This window comes from Heloderma suspectum, chromosome 2 (assembly GCF_057233095.1).
Source record: "Heloderma suspectum isolate Gila_16-S chromosome 2, 16-S_ref, whole genome shotgun sequence".
Lineage (NCBI taxonomy): Eukaryota > Metazoa > Chordata > Lepidosauria > Squamata > Helodermatidae > Heloderma > Heloderma suspectum.
The window spans coordinates 367,311,059-367,337,085 of record NC_139459.1 but is presented as its reverse complement, the minus strand read 5'-3'; the positions used below and the strand labels follow the sequence as shown (position 1 = coordinate 367,337,085).

General features: G+C 45.4%; 1 protein-coding gene across 1 annotated transcript in view; it reads left to right on the top strand.

The window, feature by feature from the left end:
- The first annotated feature begins 32 nt into the window (after positions 1-32).
- LOC146355920 (uncharacterized) overlaps positions 33-26,027 on the top strand; it is a 49,494-nt gene continuing 23,499 nt past the window's right edge. The window contains 11 exon segments of the mRNA XM_084829980.1: positions 33-94; positions 6,684-7,178; positions 7,399-7,525; positions 7,914-7,984; positions 8,966-9,481; positions 9,674-9,800; positions 10,249-10,284; positions 11,950-13,403; positions 21,993-22,508; positions 22,701-22,827; positions 25,515-25,582. Of these exon segments, the coding sequence (XP_084686106.1) occupies positions 6,765-7,178; positions 7,399-7,525; positions 7,914-7,984; positions 8,966-9,481; positions 9,674-9,800; positions 10,249-10,284; positions 11,950-13,403; positions 21,993-22,508; positions 22,701-22,827; positions 25,515-25,582 (3,456 nt within the window). The 5' untranslated portion in view covers positions 33-94; positions 6,684-6,764.

Genomic DNA, 26,027 nt, shown 5'->3' with positions numbered 1-26,027 from the left:
CCCAGGCCCTTCCTGTCCCGCCTTCTTCCTCCAGAGGAAAGAGAGCTTGGAGCTTCTTCCGCGTGCTGCATGGGTGTCTCCTGGGTGGGATCAGGTGAGACCCCCCCTGCCTTGTGCGGCGTGGGACATGGAAGGCAGGAGAGGAGGAGGAGGGAAGATCCGGGTTGGGGAGTTGCCTAAAATCAGCGTGTCAGAGGGGGATCCGGTTTTGCTTCTTGGGGAGCTGGATCCTCCCCATTTCTCCCCATAGGGAGGCGACCTGTGAGCCTGATCCACTTGGGATTCTCTCCACAATGTCAGGACGCGTCACTCTTTCCTCCGTTCAGCAGACCAGGAGGCCCCTTTGATTTGGCAAATGGGCGTGGGGGGGGGAGGGATTTCGGGGTGTACTGCAACGCTGAGTCAGTTTCTCAGACTGATTAAACTGCTCTGTATTGACTAAAATCAGCCCTTCCCCCATTAATCGGGCACTGCTCCTCTCCTCTGCAAATGCGGGCCCCCTGATGCAGTTCTGCATGAGGCTGAGACGCTCCCCTTGTCCTCTAATGGATTGGCAGGACGGACAAAAGCAAACAGAGCTGGGTGGAGAGAGACGAGGTGCCCCACCAAGGCTGCATGAGGCAGCTGATTTGGGGAGCCCTGAAAGGGCAGCAAGTTTTGTAGTTATTTAAGGGAGCAATCCTATGGCTGCTAGTCAGCAGCTAGAGGGCCATAGGATATGTCGGTTTCCGGGAACCAACCTTCCCCCCTCCCGCGCTGCCTCGCACACAGCTCGGAAGAAGAGTGTGGAGCGGCAAAAAAGGGGCATTCTGGGGTGGGGAAGGCGGAAATGCCAGTACAACACATCCTATGTATCGTCTGGCAGCCACTTCCTTGGCTCTGCCTTCCCGCAGCTAGAGAGCCGAAATCGGCTGTCTAGTTGCAAATGCAAGGCGGCTGAAGAACGGAGGGGACGATCCCCTCCGTGCTTCTCCTGCCCTGCATTGGATAGGTGGTAGCCTCCAAGTTCGGAGGTGGCCGCCTATCCCCATAGGATTGCGCCCTAAATTACTATTACGGACATTTTACTGCTGGGAGGGTGGAAGAGGGGAGAGGCATTTGTGGTAGGTTTTGCTAAAGGCAGCAAAAGATCCTGAGCCAACCCTGTGATGCAGCCCTGCAAAGAGAGGCAGCTGGAGAGGAGCCCTTTTGAGAAGGAGGAGAAGGCTGATGATAAATAAATACATAACGGGGAGGGGAGAAATAAAAGAGAATTAAAAAGAGGTGTTAAAATCCTGAACATGAAAAAAGCAAACCTCAGCACAACACAACTGGTGAGTCTGAGCTCCCATGGGTATTGATATTTAACTGCCTTTTCTGAAAACAAATTGATCTTCTTTATTACAATGATGTAACCTTTCATGTAATCTAGCTGACAGAATTCCTGTAAAAAGTGTATAGTCTTGATTTAACAAAGAAATTGGCCTACAATTGGCTAATTCAGCAGGATTTTTGTTTGGTTTGAGGATGAGAACCACTTTAGAAGTCTGCCACTTTGCGGTATAGATTTATTTTCGAGGATGTCATTGAAGGCGCAGTCCTATGTTGATAGTCAGCAGCCTCCGAAGTTGGAGGCTGACAAGTATCCTAATGCAGGGCAGCCGGAGCACAGAGGCGATCCTTGCCTCCGTGCTCTGGCTGCCCTGCATACCGCCTGTCTAGCCTCAGTGCTTCGGAGTGGGAGGGAAGAAGGTTGGGGCAAGCAGCTGCGTGAGGCAGCTTCCCTGGTCTCTTCCCCTCCCTGCCCCTGGGTGGTTGTTGTTGTTGTTCAGTCGTTCAGTGGTGTCCGACTCTTCATGACCCCATGGACCATAGCACACCAGGCCTTCCTGTCCTGAGCTCTCTCCCGGAGTGTGCTCAAGTCCATATTCATTGCATTGGTGATGCTATCTAGCCATCTCATCCTCTGCCATCCCCTTCTCCTTTTGCCTTCAGTCTTTCACAGCATCAGGGTCTTTTCCAGAGAGTTTTCTCTTCGCATTAGGTGGCCAAAATATTTCATCTTCAGCTTCAGTATCTGTCCTTCTAATGAGCACTCAGGGTTGATGACCGCCCCCTTTTCCCTGTCTCCATGCTCAGGTTTCTGAGCACAGAGAGGCAGCCACTGTGGTTCTCTCCCTGCCAGCTACAAGGGCGAGGGGGCTGGGAGTGTGGTTTACTGGCTCCGAGGTTGGAGCCTTGTCTCCAACCTGGGAGCCAGTAAATGGAACAACCCTTTGGCCCCCCAGACACTGTCTAGGGGCCATAACATTGCTCTCAAACAAGTTTCATTAAAATTGGTGTTAAATTCTGTTCAAATGCTTTATAAAAGTTTGTTGAATCATCTTCAGGGGCCTTATTTTTTCAGTTTTAAATTACAGCATAGATTTCTTCTGGTGTGATCTTTTTGTTTTAAAATTGTTTGTGCTCTTCTAGAGTTTTTTTTTTTTAAATTTAGATTGTATTAATTATTAATCTGATTTCTATCTGGATTATTTGATGTATGAGGTTTTTTAAAATAGTCACTAAGGGCGCAATCCCTCCGCGTCTCTCCTGCCCTGCTTTTCCTGCTAGACAGCCGTTTTCGGCTGTCTAGCCGCAGGGGGCCTAGCGGGAGAAGAGGCTGCTGTATGACACACAGGATATGTCGTACACACAGATCTGCTCTCCCTGCCCCAGAACGCCCCCAGCCCTTTCAGCCGCTCCACGCTCCTTTTCTGAGCGCTGACGACAGGGGCACCGTGCTGCCCCCGTCGGTTCCCGGAAAACAGCATATCCTATGGCCGTCTAGCTGCTATCTAGCAGCCATAGGATTGCTCCCTCCATAATTCATTTATATCTGTGTGGTTAAAATTGATTTTCCTGTTTTATCTTCAATTCAGTGAATTCTGTTTGTTTTTTCTTGATATAATTGACTAGCAGTTTAGAGGATTTATTTCCAAGTTCATAGTATTTCTGATCTACGTAACTTAGATTCATTGTAATTTTATTATATATGTCCAAGGTTTGTTCACAGGTTCTTCTTTCCACCAATTGTCTTAAAAGCTGCACAGTCCCATTCTTTTTGTGCTTTTCCTCTGGGCCTTTCATTTCATTTTCTAGTTGTGTTTTTTTGCCTCTTGTTGTTGAGAATTCTCAATTCTTTTATGTAATGTCCTCTTATGCTTGCCTTTACTGTGTCCCGTAATATAGTACTTTACATTACTGGAATGGAATTGTCTGCGATGAAATTGGTAATAGCTTGTGTGGTTCCGTCTTTTATTTCTGCCTTTTCCATGAATATGGGGTATAATCTCCAGCTATGGAAAGGAGCTATACCACTGTATATTTCAAAAGATCCAGACACTGCAGCACGGTCTGATACAGTGATTGAACCTATTATTGCTGATTTAAGTATTAAGCCCTTTAGTTTTGAAGTCAGAATATAATCTATGTGGGAATATGAGTCATCACAGAAAAGAAAGTATAGTGTCTTTCTGAACTGTGTATCATTCTTCAGGCATCAGTGAATTCATACGCCTGCAGCGCCTTATCTAATTCTGTAGTTGTTTTGTTGTTGTTCCGTTTCCTATTTCCACTTCTGTCTGTGCTCGGGTTAATTACGTTGTTTAAGTCTCCACCTATTATCAAAGAGCCTTCTTTAAAGTAATCTAATACCTGTAGTGTATTTTTCAGGGAGTGAGCTTGATTTGAGTTTGGATTTTTATCTATCTATCTATCTATCTATCTATCCAATCTATATATCTATATCTATATATCTACACATACACATACACACACCAGTGATATTTTTGGATCTCTACGGTCCTTTAGCAAATATATCTCCCTTTTGGATCCATTATGCTTTCAAAAATGTTTGTCTCACATCTGTGTTGGGGCACTATCAGTCCCCCCTTGACTTTGAATTTCCTTCTGCAGCATAAATTTCTTTCACTCCTGTACCTCTGAGCAAAAGTTCTTTTTGGTTCTGCTTATGATCAGTTTCTTGTAAGAATACCACGTGTGGGTTCTCTTTTTTTAATTATTACACCCTGTATCCCCCTGCATTTTATTGATGACCCCATTCCCTTTATGTTTAAAGAACAAATCTCCCAACTCACCCCTAATGTAGTAATTTGTTTTACATTGTTTTCTGAGACTATATATTGGTCATTTATGTGGTTGTTTGTGTTTTGTCCCATGTTGAATCCATACAGAAGTGTAGTTAGACCCAGCTTTAAACAACTAAGGGCACAATCCTACGGCCGCTAGTCAGTGGCTAGACGGCCATAGGATAGGTCAGTTTCCGGGAACTGACCCCTAACCCCTCCCACGCTGCCTTGTAGGTAGCGCGGATCAGCTCCACGTTTGTAAGAGGAGTGCGCAGCAGCGAAAACGGAGCGTTCCTGGGGGCGTCAAGTGTGGAAGTGCCTTTCCGACGCTTCCTATGCATCATCTGGCGTCCACCTCCCCACCTGCTCTGACTTCCCGCAGCTAGACAGCCGAAATCGGCTCCCTAGCCATGAATGCAGGGTGGCTGAAGTGTGGAGAGGAAAATCCCCTCCGCGCTGCTCCTGCCCTGCATTGGACAGGCGGTCGCCTCCGAGCTCAGAGGCGGCTGCCTATCCCGATAGGATTGCACCTTAAATAACATTATAAACAATAACCTTAACTTTAACTATGAACTGGTTCCCTTTGTGTGTGTGCAGGGCTCTACATCTCGTCTATTTCAGTGGGGCAACTTAGGGAAGATTGAGTGGGGGGTTATCCACTCCGAGGTGCTCCCTCTCACCTCCAGCACATTACCTGAGTTATGGTCATTATGGATGTACATACGAAAAGATCTACTATATATGCTTCTGATTCTCCTTACCGACTTACCTTGATCTAATTTCAGGATGTCCATCGCTTCTTCCTGTGTCGAGACCACGACTGGGTTCACACATTTTCTGAAACAACCCATGATGGTTTAGCGTGTTGTCTGTGGAATGTGTCGTGTCCCCGCCAGTGGGTTATTTCCCCCAAATTAAGCTACTCTAAAAACCCATGGTCTGCAGTAAGGGTTATTTTACCTACGATGGGTTAGCGTTTTGTCTGTCGCACCGTTTGGGTTACGGAGATCGCTTACAGATCTGCTCGGCAAGAGCGGACAAAAATGCTGCCGCTGCTCTGCTCCTCTCAAGTGATCTCTATTCCCACCGCAAGGGAAGCTGGGATACCTACCTGCCTGGCTGGGTGGGAGGACTACAGGAGAAGGAGGGGCGAGGGTGTTGGTGGAATAAACTATTTTGTATAGCCTGTTTATCTGATTGTCTGGCAGGAGCACAGTAGGGTGCTTGCACGACCACTTACCCAGCATAGCTTGACACCCGCTATGGGTTAGCATGATGTGTGAACCCAGATCATGTGTATTTTGCCATTTATGTGAATGATCATTTTATAGGACAACCTGAATGGTAGGAGATATTTGATTTTCAGAGTGAATCTATGAGAAACGTAGAAGATTTTGAGGGTTGCAATGTTTGTGGACATAAAACTCGGAATAATTGAATTGGATTGCCACTCAACGTTAGAATAGTAATGTTTCTAGAGGTCTTCAGTATTGTGTCTGTTAATGCCTCATTAGGAAGTTTTATTATGGTGTCATGTGCTTGGGCTCGAATGATCACTCTAAGCATTATTTCCAAACCTGGGAAAGGAGTAGCTAACCATTCTGTTAGAAACTGGATTATATTTTTGCCTTCTGTATTTTCTTTAACCCCACAAATTCTAATATTGGCTCTTCTACTTCTGTTCTCCAGGGATTCAACTTTTTAGCACACTTCATTGTTCATTTTGGTTAGTTTTTGTATCCTTGTTTTCTGATTGAGTCCAAATTTCATTGCTTTTTGACCCATCTCTGCAGTGGTATGAAGCTTAGCTGCTACTCCATTAACAGATTCTTTGAGCAGTTTAATACCATTGTTCCAGTCTTCAGTGAAGTAGAGCTAGTTGTGCTGTAACTTCAGATGCATTGTCAGCACCATATTTAGGTACTTCATTCGGCTTCCATAGCCTCTGCTGTTGAGGTGGAAGAAAGCTCCTAATTGCCGGTCTTTAACACCTGCAAGCTCTTGGGATGTTTCGCTTTGTCTGGCTCACCTTTAGTGCCCAGACAGGGTCGTTACTCCGTAGATAAAATGCTGCAGGGTTGAGCTCAGTGCTAAAACTATTCCACCATCTTACCTCGTGATGTCATCACCCCCCAAGAAAAAAATATTTAAATGACTGAGAGCGTTAATTTAAACAAATTCTAAGGACGTTTAGTGTAAGAGAGGTTAAAGGAGAAGATAGCAGCAGCAGCAGATGTCACAGAGAGGGAGTATGGCTGGGGGCTTGGATGAGGAACGGATAAGGCCTCAAGGGAGGGCCAAGAGAAAGAATGTACTTCTAGTGGGATAAATGGTTAGAGATGGACCAGGAGTGGGGGGAGGAGAGGGGATGCAATATCTTCTGATTCTCAAGCAAAAGAAGGACCCGTCTGTGGCTCTCAGGTTGAGGGTCCTCTCCAAGTCTCCAGTTTCTCTTTCAGTCTTGGCATTCACCTGCCTTTCCTTCTGGGACAAGACCTGCTTACTAGCTGGAGTCCTCCGCATTGTCCTCAGAGTATAATAATTCTTTAACAGAACTATGTCCTGCCTTTACAGAGCCTTAGTAGCAGTGCCTTGTATGGCAGTCTTTGCCCAGATACAGAAGAGGGAAGAGATTCTTTGGAACACGGATCAAAGATGGCTAAGCAAAAATCAGCCAGCCCTAAAGGAGGAATTGACCCTGATGCCATCAAGACTGGGCGTAGTGCAGTTTTCTGGGAAAGAACGGTGCAGAAAGTCCTGGGTGAGGACATGGTCAGCTCAGATGTGCAGCTCCAGCATTTCAGGCAGTTCTGCTACCAGGAGACTGAAGGACCACGAGAGGTTTGCAACCAACTCCACAATCTTTCTCGTCAGTGGCTGAAGCCAGAGCAACACACAAAAAACCAAATCCTGGACCTGGTGATCCTGGAGCAATTCCTAACCATCCTGCCAGTGGAGATGGCGAGGTGGGTGAGAGAATGTGGAGCAGAGACCAGTTCCCAGGCAGTGGCCCTGGCAGAAGGTTTCCTCCTGAGCCAAGCAGAGGACAAAATGCAAGAAGACCAGCAGGTGAGAGCATTTTATCCAAGGGAACAAGAATGTGAGGGAGGATATCCTAAAATTCTCTACTAATTGCTCTCTACTAATTGTGTCACTCTGGCTTCAGCCACTGACAGGAAATCACCCGAGGAGAGCTGTCCCATACCTCACCTCCAACATTTTTGCCTCTCTCATTCATTTTCTAATTTTACTCCTCGTTCCATGACTTAGATCTTCATTGCTCTTTCAGGTACAGAGTCTGTTTGCAGAAGTGGGAGCTGATTTCCCTGCAGCAGAGAAGGCTCCATCAGATACCAGGCAGAGCCCCCCACAAAGAGTGATCTGGCAAGAGGGTGAAGGATGTGCCACCTTGCATGGTAAGGATTATTTTGGGGGTAGCTGTATTTCAACCTGGTCTCACTCTCTGGAGTATGGACTCCTTTTATGTCCAGCCTTTTCTGCCATTCAGAACTATGTTTAATTTTCAATGCTTGGAGAATACCTGTATGGAAACTAACAGTTAGATTTGTGGCCAAGATCCCAAATGGGGAAATATGCATTTTTACCCAACTGAACTCTCAGAATGCTTAGAAAAGATAAGACATCTTGTAATGCCCAGGTGTACTTAGACTTTCATCACTTTCAGTGCAATTCTATGCATTTTACTGGGAAATTAGTCCTTTTGTGTTCCAAAGGGCTTCCGAGGACTTTAGGATTGGAGACAAACATATGCTACAGGTTTCCCACCATCTTTGTCTCTTGCAGGGGATAGAATGACACTGGCAATAACTACTCAGCCATCTCTCTTTCTTTGTGACGGAGTGGAACCAGATCAGGTAGGCGGAAGAATCAGTGGGGAGACAGGCAGGGAGCAGCCTGGGTACTTCCATCCCCTGCTCACCTCCCAGGGCCAGAATACATCTCTCCTCTTTTGTTTTCTTTTGGCAAAGCTAAGATCCTATGGAAAGCCCTGCAGATAATTAATAAATGAATGGGGAGGGGGGGAAATTAAAATGAAAAATTAGAATGAAAAACCAGTGTTAAAAATTCTTAACAAGAAAACAGCAAACCTCAGCACAAAACAACTGATGAATTCCAAGTCCTGTGGAGCACAAAACCTGTGGCCTTGGAAGCAGGATGCTGTCCTCAGGCAGCTCCTAGCTATGATGGTTAGGAAAGAACTTCCATCTGCTGAGGCGATCTATCTCACAAAATCAGTGAGAAATGTTATGGGTCCTTCTAATTATCTCATGTAGAACAAAGTCTGTCTAAAGGAAAGAGAAATGTATGTATACATCAATATCTGGTTTCTATGCATATGTGAATTTGGTTGATTAATACCAAATATTTAAAAACTAGGTGACTTATCTGAAAAGAGTTGTTTAAATGACTGAAGGCATTAATTTAATCCAATTTTATGGTAGGTTAATTTAAGAGAGGCTTAAAGGAAAGATGGCAGCAGCAGAAGGAGTCATGGAAAAGGTGTGTGGCTTGGGGCCTTGGATGAAGAACAGATAAGGCCTCAAAGGATAGGCAAGAGAAGGAATGTACTTTTAGGGGGATAAATGGTTAGAGATGGACCTGTGAGGGGAGAGGAGAGGAGAGGAGAGGGGTTGAGACATCTTCTGACTCTCAGCCAAGTGAAGGATTTTGGTCTGTGGCTCTCAGGTTGAGGATCCTTACCAAGTCTTCAGTTTCTCCATCTTGGCATTCACCTGCCTTTCCTTCTGGAACAGGACCTAGCTGTAATCCTGCACAGTTCATCTTGTTCTGAGAGTGTAATAATTCTTTAACAGAACAATATCCTGCCATTACAGAGCCTTCTTAGCACTGCCTCATACTCCAGTCTCAGCCCAGATACAGAAGAGGGAAGAGATTCTTTGGCCCCATTCGAGGCTTCCTTGGAACATGCATCAAAGATGGTCAAGCATGACTCAGCTGGCCCTGAAGCACAAAAAGACCCTGATGCCATTAGTACTGGGAGCAGTGTGCAATTCTGGGAAAGAACGGTGCCAAAGATCCAAGGTGACGACATGGTCATCTCAGACATACAGTGCCAGCGTTTCAGGCAGTTCCACTACCAGGAGACTGAAGGGCCCCGAGAGATCTGCAACCAACTCCACGATCTTTCCCGTCAGTGGCTGAAGCCAGAGCAAAACACAAAAAAACAAATTCTGGACCTGGTGATCCTGGAGCAGTTCCTAACCATCTTGCCTGTGGAGATGGCGAGCTGGGTGAGAGAGTGTGGAGCGGAGACCAGCTCCCAGGCGGTGGCCCTGGCAGAAGGCTTCCTCCTGAGCCAGGCAGAGGACAAGAAGCAGAAAGAGCAGCAGGTGAGAGCATTTCATCCAAGGGGACAGGAATGTGAGGGGGAATATCCTAAATCTCTCTACTAATTGCGCAACCTGTTCTGGAAATCACCTGAGGAAAGATTACTCATACCTTGCCTCCAACATTTTTGCTTCTCTCATTCCTTTTCTAATCCTTCTCCTTGTTCCATCATTGGATCTTCATTGCTCTTTCAGGTACAAAGTCTTTTTGCACAAGTGGGAACTGATTTCCCTGCAGCAGAGAAGGCTGCGTCAGACACCAGACAGAGTCCCCCAAAGAGGAGGATCAGGCAGGAGGGTGACAGACATGCCACCTTGCAAGGTAAAGGTTGATTTGGGAGTGGGTGTATTTCTACCTGTTCTCACTCTCTGGTGAATGGAAAAGATCCATGGGCTCCTTTTATGTTCCCCCATTTTTGTGTGTGCTAGTCCCCAACCTTTTCTGCAATTAAAAACTATATATTTAATTTTCAATATTTGGAGAATGTATATATGGAAACTAAAAGTTAAATTTGTCTCCAAGAGACCGTATGGGGAAAACATGCATATTTATCCAACTGATCTCTCGAAATGCAAATTAAAGATGAGACATCTTGTAATGCCCAGGTGTACTTAGACTTACATCACTTCCATTGCCATTCTATGCATTTTACTGGGAAGTCAGCCCTCTTGTGTTCCAAGGGGCTTACTTCCCCAGAGTTTCTAATTGTAATTTCAGTCTCTGAGTCAAACATGTGCTACTGGCTTCCTACCATTTTTCTCTCTTGCAGGAGATAGAATGACGCTAGCAATCACATCCTCTCTTGGTGAGGCTCCCAGTTTTCCTGCCCAATTATACTGCTGGGTTCCAAATGCAAGAATGATGAGGAAGATAATGTTACGCTGTTTGGCATTTGGAATGTTGAGCGTGCCTTTTAGAGCATAATGCTCAGAAGGTGATGTTCAAAAAGATAGTAAGATGCTTTAAGTTATATTCAACCATCAAATGATTAAACACTATTTTAAGACAGCAGCTTACAGACATAGTCCTCAAACATACCACAAGATTTTGCACTAGACACATTAAGACAGCTCAGAGTCTCAAAAAACCATCATCAGCAAAACACTGATTAGGGAACGGCAGCCAGCCCAGAACAGTCATGTTTTTCAGGCATAGTGGAAGACCTCCCTGGCAGGGGCCATGCAGAGTTCAGTTGCATATTTCAGCATCTCCAGATCCCTTTTTCTAGTCTACAAGGATTTGTTTATTTATAATTACTAAAACATTTATAATCCTACCTTCCCATTAAGCAAAGATCCATAAAGGAGGTAATACTGGGGAAACATCAGTACAAAATATTTGAAAACCACAATCAGCATCTGGTCATATCATCAGGAAAGCTGAGAGCTGCAATAAACACAAATATAATACTGACCCATCACAGGATCCCAGAAGCCTGACAGATCAGATGTACTGAAGCTAGAGAGGGAGGTCTCTAAGGAGCCAACCAGCACCCCAAAATGCATTTTCTATACAGAACCCAATCCCAGCTGCTTCTCTTAGTCTCTTTCTCCAAAATTGCAGTCTCTCTTCATGCAGAGACACCCAGACAGACACTTTACATCCACCTTAGCTGGGGTGGAGGGATGCAAAAGAGACGTGCTTCTCTCTGTCTGAGTGCAGCAGAACTCTGGGGTTTGCCACACTCTGAAAAGCAGGCTGAATTCTTCCAGGAGACCAAGGTGGTTTCAGTAGCATGGACCCAGGATGGGGTTCGGACAGGAGCTATATCAAATGTGAAAGTGGGTGATTTGGGATGGGTGCTCAGTAAAGGAGGTGCTCAGCCTGCAGCTAGTCAAGGTTGCATAGTTTCTGAAAGGCTAATAAATTTGGGGTCTAGGACCTGAACTCATAATTTACTTGTCTTAGAGAGATTGCTGCAGGGCTGGCATATGCTTTCATGGTTAGATTTGCATTTGCCTGTCTTGAGGCTTTCTGAATATGGCTACTCTTGATTTGCTTGGTAATGGCAGATCTGAGCTTGCGTAAGCAACCTATAGGGCTGTTAGGTAAGATCACTGCTGCTACTTTTCCCACCTTTGCGCAGGGAAGGATTTCTTAAAGTGGCAATGTCAATAATTGCCAAACTGTATTGGCGTCTGCATTATTTTCCCCACTGACGAGCAGCCTCATAACAAGTCTGTGAGGTCACCTAGGCTGAGAGAGGGTAACTGGCCCAGAAACATACAGTAAATATCATTTCTCAGCTGAAAGCTGAACCGAGGTCTTCACGGTCCCAGGCAAATACATTGTACCGCACCAACAGTCAGTTATGCCAGTCAACAAAGGCAGTTAAACACATGGTAAGAACTGCATCCCTTCTAAGTCTTTTCAGCCTTTTCTTTTGTCACAATCATTAATTGAGGGTGCTCAATTATTTGAGGTTCTATTGCTAACTCAGGCTTTTACCAATTTCTTTTCCTCATTCCAGAAGCTGATGGGTGGGAAGCAGAGAAGAAGAGAGAACTATGTGGGATGCCACCGAAAAGAGACAAATGTATAAAGAGCAAACAGCAGAGAAGGAAAACTCAAGCAAATCAGAATATGAGGAAAAATTCCTTTGCTTCTCAGGGCGATGGCTACTATGATCTCACAATCCAAGAAAAAATACATAAAAGACAGGAAAAGAATAAGGGCTATATGCATAGGAAAACTTTAAATTCTGAAGCTCATTGCAGAATTCACACATTGAAAAAACTACATAAATGCTTGGAGTGTGGAAAGAGCTTCAGCAAGAAGATACATCTCACTTCTCATCAAAGAACTCATACAGGGGAGAAACCATATAAATGCTTGGAGTGTGGAAAGAGCTTCAGTCAGAAGATAAATCTCACTTCTCATCAAAGGACTCATACAGGGGAGAAACCATATAAATGCTTGGAGTGTGGAAAGTGCTTCAGTCAGAAGATAAATCTCACTTTTCATCAAAGTACTCACACAGGGGAGAAACCATATAAATGCTTGGAGTGTGGAAAGTGCTTCAATCAGAAGGTAAATCTCACTTTTCATCAAAGAACTCACACAGGGGAGAAACCATATACATGCTTGGAGTGTGGAAAGAGCTTCAGACAGAAGATAGCCCTCACTAAACATGAAAGAACCCATACTGGAGAGAAACCATATAAATGTTTGGAGTGTGGAAAAAGCTTCAGTCAGAACGCACATCTCACTCTACATGGAAGAACCCACACAGGAGAGAAGCCTTATCATTGTTTGGAATGTGGAAAGAACTTCAGTCAGAAAAGAAATCTTACTCAGCATGAAAGAACTCACACTGGAGAGAAACCATATAATTGTTTGGAGTGCGGAAAGAGCTTCACTCATAAGATAAGTCTCACTTCTCATCAAAGAACTCACAGAGGGGAGAAACCACATCATTGTTTGGAGTGTGGAAAGAGCTTCACAGATAAGAAAAACCTCACTTCTCATCAAAGAACTCACACAGGGGAGAAAGCATATCATTGCTTGGAGTGTGGAAAGAGCTTCAGCCAGAAGAAACATCTTACTTCTCATCAAAGAACTCACACAGGGGAGAAACCATATCACTGTTTGGAGTGTGGAAAGAGCTTCAGTCAGAAGATACATCTCACTCTGCATCAAAGAACTCATACAGGGGAGAAACCATATCACTGTTTAGAGTGTGGAAAGAGCTTCAGTCAAAAAATAACTCTCATTTCTCATCAAAGAACGCACACAGGGGAGAAACCATATAAATGCTTGGAGTGTGAAAAGAGCTTCAGTCGGAAGATACATCTCACTTCTCATCAAATAACACACACAGGAGAGAAACCAAAGAAAGAGAGCCCATGTAGTGTAGTGGTTAGATTGTTGGACTGGACCTGGGGAGATCCAGGTTCTAGTCCCCACTCAGCCATGAAGCTCACTGGGTGACTTTGGGCCAGTCACTGACTCTCAGCCTAACCTACCTGACAGGGTTGTTGTGAGGATAAAATGGAGAGGAAGAGGAATATGTAAGCTGCCTTGGGTTCCTCACAAGAGGAAAAAAGGCGGGATACAAGTGGAATAATAATAATAATAATAATAAAAATGTTATAATAAAGACTTGGAGTGTCAAAAGAGGTTTATAAGAAGGTAACTCTCAGTTCTGATTAAAGGACTCACATGGTCAGTAATCACAGAGTGGGGAAATTGTAAAACTGGTTGCAATGTGGAATAAAATAAAATCTGATCTTACTTCCCATCTAATAACTTCTCATCTGTAGGGAGAAACCATAGAAATACATTCCATACCAAGTATGGAATGAGAATCATTTACAGTCTAGCCATATTTCATATTAGAGGAGCTACTTAAGAGATATACTGTATAAATGAATGCCATCCGAGGAGTTTAGTAATGTGCTGAATCTAAGACAACAAAGAAATTTCTGTAAACAATCTTTTGTCTTAGGTCTGAGATAGTGAAAAATAATGATGTGCAGGCCAGAAATGCTCCCAGAATACGAAGTGGGATGGATTTTCTCAGTCAACTGCATGTCAAATGTCTTTAATAAATATTTTATTTATTTTTGTAAAAGCGTTAAGAAAATTATGTCCTCTGCTACTGAATAAATATGTGCAATCAGCAAAACCAAGACAATACTTCGTTAAAGGGGGAAGGGATTGCTTCTTTAGTAAAGCAAGCATTACAAACCTCAGCATTTTATTGCTTATAAAAATGTCACCTGTTGGGTTACTCCAATTTACGCCAAAGGCGGATCATAATTTTTTCTCAGACTTTGTGGAAAATGCATTTTATTCTGGCCTATTGAGGAAGGGTGCCTTTCATGGGTTTGTTTAGGTTTTAAGCAGCAGGTCAAAAGTTAAGGGTTTCCTGCCCCATTAAGGCCTATGGCAGCAACTACTGTCAAAGTTGTGTCATGCAAGCTGGGTATCATTCTAAATCTAGAATGTTGCCAGTACATTGTTTTCAGTGGGATTCTCTGTTGCACTGGGAACCTAATTGATTCTCTGTGCAAATGCGTATTCCTTTAGTTATGGAATGTGACTTCACAAGGTCAGATGACATTACATGTAACTACATGCCAGCTACTGATTTGAGCGAGCCGATATGGGTCAACTCATAGGATTCTTCTAGCAATACGGTAAGGGTCAGATGCTTTTTAGGACAATGCAGGACCAGGATAACATGGGGCATCTTTGCTGGTCCGAGGCACTCCATGCTTCCCATCTGGATTTGGGCCTGAAAGATCAAGGAGAAGTGTGGGTGCATGGATTCCTGAATCCGAGGCCGGAGGCAGCACCCCAACCTCTGACCCAGGAGCCCGAGCTCCCTTCCCCATCCCCCTTGCGGCCAATGTGGAGAGAACCATGCCAGCTGCCTCTCCAACCTCCTAAACATGAGCTTGGAGAGGAGGGAAAGGGGGCGGTTCTGTGGGCCGGGAGGGGCAGAGACTGGGTTAGCCGGCTTACAAAGAACCCTCTGGACAAACCAGCCTCCTTCCCTCCTACTCTGCAGAGCCACAGCTAGACAGGCAAAATCGCCCATCTAAAGAAAATCCAGGGTGAGACGAGTGCAGAGGAGACTATCACCTCCGTGCTCCTGCTCTGCACAGGATGCCTGTCAGCCTCCAAGTTTGGAGGCTGATGGGCATCTGGGTAGGACTGCGCCCTTAAGGATTCTGTTTTTTTGTTGTACTGTGATACAATTGATTATACACTGCACTGAAATCCTAAATAGGATGAAGGGTGGCATATAAATGTTTTAAATAAATAATGAACAACAACATCTGTTATCCTTGCCTGATTTTCAAGGAATAATGGTGAGAATGTTCCATGAAAATTGCTGGGCACTGGCTGGTGAGAGCTTTTAAAGGTAAAAACCAGCTCTGTGGCATTCTCTTTTCAAATAAATTAAAATAAAATTCTGCACCCTCAAAAAAGAGCAGCATTTCTCCAAGTGGAGAGTTTTTTTGCAGAATTTATTCTGGCTTTGCGAGTCATGGGGAGGAACGAAGAGATCTGCAGGACCCTGAAGTACCCCTCCGTCCACTGAAAGCCACTGCCCCTCCGGCTTCTGATACTTCATAGCCATTGTTCACTCCCCTGGCACTCTACACCTGGCCCTTGATCATAGTCATCTCTTTTGCACTGTGCCCATACCTCTACGGAAAGTCAGACGTTTCTGGAACTCCCTTCCGGGACGAGGGTGACCCCCATCTCACCTCCACTGCATCCCCATCTCTGATAGCCGCTGGCCATTCCACCAGTATCTGGATTCCGTTTCAGTGAAGAGCAACTGTGAAATCAGGAGCCAGCATAGTTGGACAATTGTTGAGGCCCACACGCCATCGGGGAACTCCCCCCCCTGAGCCCTCTGGCCCTGCTCCTGTTCTTTCTTCTTGCTGTTTAAGCTCTACTTCCCTCACCCTTTTCCAAATGTGCAGGCAGTGAAAAGGGCAGAGAGAAGGAGCAGCAGCTCCACTCCCCAGCTGGGCCCACACAGAGAGGGAGGCCCTTTGAGGCCCTCATGCCTGAGGGCCCCCCCCCGTGCCCCCCACCCCAGTTTAGACCTGACACTTGAGTGTAATGATCATCCTTGGAGCACAGTCCAGTCAAAGTAAGGCACCTTCTAAGACAAAAGAATCACGATAACACAAGTCAATTCCAGTACAGTCAACGGGACTTTAAAACTCTTTTAACTTTGTCTGGAATGTAGATTTTTCTCTCAGTTTTTTCCCCTCTGGAGAGTCATAAATATTTAGGTATAAGCAAACTTAAAAACAAACAAACAACCTATCTCACAAGTTGCACACAAAAAAAGCCAGGGCAAAGCCATGCTTCAGTTCATATATCTTTCCCTCCACCACAACCCCTCTTAAACGTTTTAGTCGATGACAATATCTTTACCACTTTTTTTAGGCGGAAGGAAAGGTTTGCTAGTGAACAAAATGCAAATGCTTTTTCAAAGCATTTCTACCAGAGTGTACCAAACCAACTAAGGACTAGCAATTCGAAGTGTTTTTTAGCCCAGTGACTGCAAGCACTGATTACGGTCGGGCCTCTTAGCCCCAAAGTGACAAGGTTTCCCTCAGGCTTGGCTGTCAGCCATCTTGGCTCCAAGATGGCTCCTGCTGTGACAAGGAAGAGCCATGCAATCCACAGTTGGCTCCTTAGAGGAGGAAGGGTGGGATATCAACAGCCTTGGATTGAAACACTAGCCTGGTAGCCATAAGCAACCAGGAATTGTATGCAGGGGAGCAAGTAGAACTGCATGCAGGGGAGCAAGTAGAACTGCATGCAGGCGAGTGAGGAGGTCTATCAGAGGGATGGAGCACTCCGTCTGTCCTCTGCGCTCAGCACAGAAACCAAATGGGCTGCAAGGGGAGGGAAGCCACGTCCACTTCACAACATAGAAATGCAGTTCTCTGTCCCTCTTTTGCCAGCCCCCAGCCAGCTTTTTTGGACCTATATAAATGTAATAAATACAATACAGTGGAGCTCCCCAATTTTGGCGGGGCCTGTAGGCACATTTGGAAGTTTGAGAAGCTGTTATGGGAAACACCACAAAATGGCTGCCATGTTGGCCTGGCTAGTCAAAAAGGACAAATAACTTGCCCAATAAACAGTCCAAGGGCTTTGAGCCCTAAATACCAAACTTCATATTTGACCCCATGTAGCTGAACAAAATGCCCATTTCACAGAAGGCAAACTGATGAGGCTCACCGACTATTAGAATCATAGAATAGCGGGGTTGGAAGGGGCCTACAAGGCCATCGAGTCCAACCCCCTGCTCAATGCAGGAATCCAAGTCAGAAATTAATTAAATCAAGGATCAGGTTTCACACTGCGTCCCTCTCTTCATCCAGATACATCTTTGACTTGTTTGTATGCTGCCCTGAATTACTTGGGGGAAGGGTGGGTAACATTTTAATTAATTAAAACAGGTTTCGAGATACCTTGGACAAATCAGAAACTAGTGGTGCTGACTGGGGTTCCAGGATCTACCTTCCCCAAGAAGAAGTGTCCTTCCATGACAGGAAGGACTCCCTCATGGAGGGTCCCTCCACCTGATTTTTGTGGATCCCCATTCCCCCACACTACAGCTCCCCCCATTCAATAGAATCTCCTCTTTGACCTGAGGGCATTTTGTGCTAGTGAACTGCATAGTGGTGTGAGATTAAATACTTCCTTTTATCTGCCTTGAATCCTTCCCCCACCCCCATTCTGCTCCATGGAATGACCCCAGATTCTAGTATTATGAGAGATAAAAATGTCTTCCTACCCACTTTCTCCATACCATGCATAATTTTGTACATCTCTATCATGTCTCCCCCGACTCTCCTCTAAGCGAAGAGTGGTCACACCATAGATTTGTATAAATCTGGTATGTGTGCATAAGACTGCAACCTTCTCCCTCTCTCTGTGGTTAAAACAATAGGGAGCCAGAAACCCTTTCTAGCTCGTTCTCGCCCAAATTCTCCAACAATGCTGCCCTTGCCTACTTGTCCCCTCCACCTATATACACTATGTTAAATTTCTCGCCGCCCCATTCCTTAGCCATTCAGAAGGGCAGTAGAGTTTTTCTAAGTTTATTTATTTATTTGTTACATTTCTGTATTGCCTAATAGCCGAAGCTCTCTGGGCCATTCACAAAAATTAAAACTACAAAATACAGCATATGTTCCCATAAGAACTAAGGCTGCAATCCTGTACACAACCCTTCCTAGATTGTACTGTAATTCCCCTACCCCTTTAAGTTTCAGTGTCCTGTGCTGACTTGTTGAAGCTCCTGTTACCTTTTGAACTTCCTGGCAAGAACAGCCTTTACACAGAGAGCAACGTTTTGCAACCAAAACCCAAATGCACGCTGGCTGAATGCATGATGTGGCCTTCCTCCTGCTTCCAGAGGTCCAGAGAAAGGATTTTGTTGCTTGGCCTTGTAGGGTTTGATGGACCAAGACAGAGAGGAAGGAAATTTGCCCCCTCTAATATGGGAGAACATTCCATATTAGGAATGTATAGTGGAACGGAGACAGATGTACTGCTAGAGACTATTGTCTTCCGAAGCAGCTACTCTGTTCCCAACTTATGAATGGAAAACGGAATATTGGTGGACAGCAAAAGAGATTTAAAGATGTTCTTAAAGCTAATCTAAAAAAATGTAACATAAGAACTGAGAACTGGGAAGCTCTAACCCATGAGCATTCCAACTGGAGGTCAGCCTATATTAAAGGCGCTATGGACTTCGAAGAAGCACGAGTACAGAGCGAAAGGGAGAAACAAGCTCAGCGGAAGGCACATCAAGCAAACCCTCACCGTGACGCCTTCCACCTGGAAACATATGTCCTCACTGTGGGAGGCTGTGTGGATCCAGAATCGGCCTTTACAGCCACCTGCAGACCCACTGCTAAGACTCTATCTCTGCAAGACAGCCTTACTCAGTCACGAGTGATCGCCATGATGACTGCTGGAGACTCCAGTAATAGGCCTGGTGATGTTGCTTAGCCCATCAGTTGTTAGGGAAAGTGCAAGTTAGTAGCCTGGAATATTTCAGTGATCTGTTTCCATGGGATCAATTTGTTAGACAACCTTCTTCAAGTCTTCTCAATGGGGTGAAAGCACGCCTATTCCTCATCCTGTCCCCCATCCACGCTAAAGATGTTGTAATCTAGGTATCATCCATGGTTTGAGAGACTAGGATAGACTGAGGGAGAAAGAGCTAAGTGCGGGCTTCGTAAACCGTAAAGCCTTTTGGGATGCCTGCTGCTTCTCTGGAGATGTAACATGGGGCATTGGATCTTGGAGTGTTTAAGCTGCCCCTCCAGCTATGCTGAACTGAAATGTGACAAGGAACCATTTTGTAATAAGCATCCACTGATTTCCTTCGGAAGGAAACCAAACCTTGTAAAAGTGCTGCAGCCCTGAAACTTACCCCACTTCAGTGCCTCCCTTAGCAGTTTAGCAATCCAAACACCCACCACCACGGCTTCTCGTTAAATGTGAACCCGGCGAGGGTGGGTTCAAGCCACCTAGAACCCATGGGCTGTTTTAGGGCTGCGGGTGGCTTTGCAACCACCCAAGCAACCCATCCACTCCAGATTCTCACATAACAAGAAACTACAGCGCCCCAGAAATATTCACAACGGCCACTTCCGCAACGATAAGCCCTGGGGGGAAATTCATGGTGGCCTCTTGTTACATGTGAACCCGGTCACAGCCTTGATACAGCTGCAGTGATCTTCTGAGCCTTCTGGCAAGAACAGCCTTTAAACGGAGGAGGACGTTTTACAACCCAAAACAAGACACACAGGGGCTGAACAGATTGAGTCAGCAAAAGTGAGAAAATGTCCAGAAAGGAAAAGAGAAATCATTGCCAGCATCACTGTTGGTGGAAGCCAAAAACCAAGGCGGTGCAACGCAAGACGTTTCCACGGACCTGCTTGGAAAGGTGCAGAGAAACGACCTGGCCGCTGGGCCTCCGGAGGGTGAAAGCAATGAACTAGCTTCCTAGAGGGGAAAGAGATTTGGGAAGTAGGGCGGGGCCGTGTCCTCCGCAGGGAATGCACGTTCTTCGCAAGGGCTCTTCCTGGCCCGCCTTTTCCTCCAGAGCAAAGAGGCCTTGGAGCTTCGTCGAGGTGCTGCATCGGTCCCTCCTGCGTGGGATCAGGTGAGACCCTCCCCAGCCTTGTGCACTGGGGCCAGTGGAAGTCCCTGGGCTGCGGGCTGGGAAGACCGGAGAGGGGAGATGCCCAAATTCAACCCCCGGCGTGCCTGAGGGGGATCTGATTTCGTGTCATGGAGGGGAGCTGGACCCTCCCCCCGTATCACCCCATAGGGAACTGAGCTGTGCGGCTGATGCACGTGGGATTCCCTCTTCCTCCGTTCAGCCGACCAGGTGGTCTCTTTGATCTGGTGAATGGGAGGGGGAGATTCAGAGGTGACCTGCACCACGGAGTCAATTTCTCAAACCGATTCACTGATTAAACTGCTCTGCGCTGACTAAAACCATTCCCCATTGAATCAGGCACTGCTCCCGCCCTCTGCAAATGGGGGTCCCGTGGTGGAATTCTGCGTGTGGCTGAGACGCTCCCCTCGTTCTCTAATGGCAGGGCGGACAAAAGCAAACGAAGCTGGACGGAGGGAGATGCGATGCCCCACCAAGGATGGTGAGGCAGCCAATTTGGGGAGCCCTGAAAGGGCAGGAAAGTCTTACTTTTTTTAAATGACTATTATTGACATTTTATCGCTGCAGGGGCAGAGGAGAGGCACTTGTAGCAGTTTTTGCTAAAGGCAGCAAAAGATCTTGTGCCAACCCCAAATACTGGACTTAAGAGAAAGGTGGCTGGAGAGGAGTCCTGGGATAAAGCAAAATTCTCACGATGAGGCAGCTCCTAGATCCGATAGGAATGGAGCCTCCATCTGCTGAGACAGTTTACTTCACAAAATCACGGAGAAATATTATGCGTCTTTTTAATTATTTAATGTAAAACAAAGTGTTTGCAGGAAAGAGAAATGTACGTATTCATCAATATGTCTGACTTCTATTCATATGTGAATTCAGTTGATTAATACATTGACATTTAAAAATCAGATAACTCATCAACAAATACTTCTTTGACGTCTGACAGGCTTAATTTAAACCAATTTTAAAGATGTTTAGTGTAAGAGAGGCTAAAGGAGAAGATGGCAGCAGCAGAAGGTGTCACAGACAGGGTGTGTGATTGGAGCCTTGGATGAAGAGAGGATAAGGCCTCAAGGGAGGGCCAAGAGATGGGGGAGGCAATGAGACATCTGACTCTCAAGCAAGTGAAGGACTTAGGTCTGTGGCTCTCAGGCTGAGCATCTGTAATGTAAAGTCACCAGTAGTTTTAGAGGGGCCTAGAGATCCATAATGCTTTATTAGTGCAGTTCTCTTGCTAGTGGGCCTCTTGGCTGGAAAGGTGAGTCAAAGGTCAATATCACTGCCTCAGCACATTCCATGCTAAGGAGCTCTGAGTCTCATCAGGGCCTAGGATGTGCCTGAGAAGTGAGGCTCTGTTTAGGCTATGTTTACAGGTGGCTGTGCTGGGAAAGTTCTGATTGTTTTCCCTCTGAACAAGTACCGTTAGCCTATGCTGGGAAAGTTGCAGATGAATGCTAATGAACGCTTGCTGCTGTCATGCTGCCTCACTGCTAACATGTATGGTATAAAACCCACTGTACCCCTTGGCTCTGTGTTGAGAAAAGCTGTCAGATCCAACCATTGGGTATGCCTGTGCGCTGTAAGTACTCAATAAAGTCTCCTTGTAAGCAAACCTGGATCTGGCTTATCACTATCTTGGCACCTCCAAATCTTAGCAGCCCATGGCCGGGGCATACAGCATCCTCCCCAAGTCTCCAGTTTCTCTTTCAGTCTTGGTATTCACCTGTCTTTCCTTCCAGGACAAGACCTACTTACTAGCTGGAGTCCTGCACGTTTCATCGTGTCCTGAAAGTATCATAATTCTTTAACAGAACCATGTCCTGCCTTTACAGAACCTTTGTAGCATCGCCTCATACAGCAATCTTTGCCCAGATACAGAAGAGGAAAGATATTCTTTGGCCCCCTTGGAGGCTTCCTTGGAACACGGAACAAAGATGGCAGAGCAAGACTCAGCTGGCCCTAAAGGAGAAAGAGACCCTGATGCTGCTAAAACCAGGCGCAGTGCCGTTTTCTGGGAAAGAACGGTGCAGAAGGACCTGGGTGAGAACATGGTCAGCTCACACATGCAGCTCCAGCATTTCAGGCAGTTTTGTTATCAGGAGACTGAGGGGCCCCGAGAGACTTACAACCAACTCCACAATCTTTCCCGTCAGTGGCTGAAGCCAGAGCAACACACGAAAAACCAAATCCTGGACCTGGTGATCCTGGAGCAGTTCCTGGCCATCCTGCCAGTGGAGATGGCGAGGTGGGTGAGAGAATGTGGAGCGGAGACCAGTTCCCAGGCGGTGGCCCTGGCAGAAGGCTTCCTCCTGAGCCGGGCAGAGGACAAGAAGCAGGAAGAGCAGCAGGTGAGAGCATTTCATCCGGGGGACAAGAATGTAAGGGAGGATATCCTAAAACTCTCTACATATTGCTCAACCTGTTCTGGAGATCGCCTGAGGAGAGATGTCCCATACCTTGCCTCCAACATTTTTGCCTGTCTCACTCATTTTCTAATCTTTCTTCTCATTCCAAGTCTTGGATCTCCATTGCTGTTTCAGGTACAGAGTCTGTTTTCAGAAGTGGGACCTGATTTCCCTGCAACAGAGAGGGCTCCATCAGAAACCAGACAGAGTCCCACGCAAAGGGGGATCAGGCATGAGGGTGACAGACGTCCCGCCTTGCAGGGTAAAGATTAATTGTGGGGGTGGTTGTATTTCAACCTGGTCTCACTCTCTAGAGTATGGAAGAGATCCTTGGGCTGCTTTTATATTCCCCTATTTTTTGGGCAGAAGATGCTCATCTCCGGCCTTTTCTGCCATTCAAAACTTATGTTTAATTTTCAATGCTTGGAGAACACATATATGGAAACTAACAGATGTGTGGCCAAGATCCAAATGGGGAAATATGTATTTTTACCCAACTGAACTCTGAAAATACAAATTAAAGATGAGAGATCTTATAATGCCCAGGTGTATTTAGACTTCCATCACTCACACTGCAATTCCGTGCATTTTACTGGGAAGTAAGTCCTTTGTGTTTCAGGTGGCTTACTTCCCAGGAGTTTGGGATTGGATCTGAAATCTGCATTAGGAAGATATTTTTCAAATTTAGATAAAAAATCTGTTTGGCCTTATCAGTCTACTATTTCTGTTAAAGCACGCAACCCAAGGCAGTTGTTTAGTACATTGGCTCCAGAATTGTGTGGCTGTCTTTCAGTTGTTTCATCATCCCCTTCAGTTGATGAATTAGTTTGGCTTTTCCAGTGGACCTTAATCTTCATTCTCCTTTTCCTACTCAGACCGATTTGAGTTTTCTTGGGTGTCAGAGGAGCAGGTCCAGGCAATTGTTTCTGCTTCCCCTCTAACAACAGCCTCTAGTGACCCATTTCCTTCTTTTATTTATTCTACTTTAGAGTCTTTTCTTTTGCCTTCTTTGACTGGCCTTGTAAATTGTTCACTTACCACTGGTGATTTTCTGACTTCTTATAAGCATGCCTTTGTCTGTCCTTTGTTGAAAAAACCTTCCCTTGATCCTCTTGTTTGTGCCAGTTACCGACTGGTATCTCTCCTTCCTTTTTTGTCCAAAGTACTGGAAAGAGTTGCCGTCTTTCAACTGGCCCTTTATTTGGCTTGTCACAACTTTACTGATAGATTTTAGTCAGGATTTAGGGCCAGACATTCAACTGAAATGGCACTCTCTCGAGTTTTGAATAATATCCTGGTGGCCAAGGCTCAGCACCATTCTTCACCGCTGGTGCTGCTTGATTTATCGGCAGTATTTGATACCATTGGACTCTGTTGTCATGGTTGGTATCTTTGGGTGTTTCTGGTAATGCTATTTCTTGGTTTTCTTCTTATTTGTCAAATCATTCTCTCAGTTTCCCTGGGTACTAGAGCTTCTCATTCTTTCCCCCTCACTGTTGTTGTCCCGCAGGGCTCAGTACTGAGCCCTGTTCTTTTTTCTCTTTATGCACTTCCTTTGGGTACACTTATTTCTAGTTTGGGGTTTTGCTGTCATATTTATGCTCATGATACTCAGGTGTACCAATCTTATCCTGAGCTGAATACTGAGGTTTGGACTTCCTTGATGAGTTGCCTTTTAGAAATCTCGTTGTGGATGTTCTACTCAGAACAGAAGTGAGGCGGGTGGCTACTAGGAGGAGGACTTTTTCTGTTGTGGCACCCCGGCTCTGGAATGAGCTCCCTAGTGAGGTTCGCCTGGCGCCTACATTGTACTCCTTTCGGCGCCAGGTGAAGACCTTTTTATTTTCCCAGGCATTTTAGCTTTCTAAATTTTTATCTTTGCTGTTTTAAATCTGTATTTTAAACTCCTGTACTGCTGGTAGGTTTTATTGTGGTTGTATTGTTATATTGTGGTTTTAATGTTCTATATATTTTAAATTGTTTTATTGTGTGTTGTTTGGTTTTAGTTTTTGTGAACCGCCCAGAGAGCTTCGGCTATTGGGCGGTATGGAAATAAATAAATAAATAAATAAATAAATAAAATAAATGTTCTCTCATCGGTTAAAGTGAATATGGACAAGACGGAAGTCTTGGCTTTTTGCCCTGATCATCCTGTCCATCCCTTGAGTGTTTCTCCCCTTCTCCTCCAGGGCTGTGAAGAGACCCCCATCTCAGAGGCCATGGATCTTGGGGTTCTGGTAGATGATTGACCGTCGCGTCGCTCCTTTGTGAACGCGACAGCCGTGCTGTATTAGATCTGCCCCATTATTCCCATGCTTCCCACTATCTCAGGGCATTGTGTTGGTTGCCTGGCAGGGGAAGGGCACATTTTAAACTCCTTGTCTTGACTTTTAAGGCCCTGCATTTTGCTGTTCCCAGTTATTTGGCTGAGTTGGTTGTGTGGCATGCTCCTCTTAGGAGAACTCAGTCTGCAGATTCTGGACTGTTAGTGGCTCCTTGGACTAAGGTGGCAAACTCTAGGCTCTGGGCATTTGTCAATTTGCTTCACAATTGTGGCATTCTCACCTTTTATACCTCCGTATGAAACCAGAGTTGGACAAATTTAAAAGAGGCTTGAAAACTTATTTGTTTGATTCAGAGCCATAGGTGTTGGTGAATGGAGTGAGGAACAATCGGTTTGTAACTGGGTTTCAAATTGGTTGGATAATTGGTTTTAAGTAGTTAGAATTTTGATCAGTAGTTTAATTTGTAATTATTGACTTGGTTTACATTATTGTGTTGTAAGTTTTTGGGTTAATTGGAATAAGCTCTGATATAGAGCACAATATAAATTTGTATTATTGTTATTAGTGTTGTTATAAGTATTATTGCTGCTGTTATTATTATTGTAATCTCAATCTCTGAGACCAACATGTTCTACTACCTTCCTACCATCTTCGTCGCTTGCAGGGGATAGAATGATGCCGGCAATGAGTTCTCAGCCATCTCTTCTTTGTGATGGAGCAGAACCAGATCAGGTAGGTGGAAAGATCACTGGGGAGACAGGCAGGGAGCAGCCTGGGTGCCTCCGTCCCCTGCTCACCTCCTAGGGCCAGAATACATCTCTCTGACTGGGTTTGCACAACATGCTAACCCACACTCAGTGGTTGAGTGCAGGTTGTTGTTGAACCATGGGTTGTTTGTTGAACTGTGGGTTAGTGTGTTTTCTGAACCCAGGACATTTTCTGCAGTTAACCATGCAGTGTGGCTTATTTTTCTTGAACAAGCCACCTTGAGTACCTGTGGTTTGTTGTTGGGATTTTCAGGGAAGTTAACAAGTCACACTGTGGAAAATGTCCTGGGTTTAGACCACATGCTAACCCACGGTTAAACAAACAACCTGTGGTTCAACAGCAACAACCCACACTCAACCACTGACTGTTGATTAGCATGTTGTATGAACAGCCCGAAAGCTGACATCAT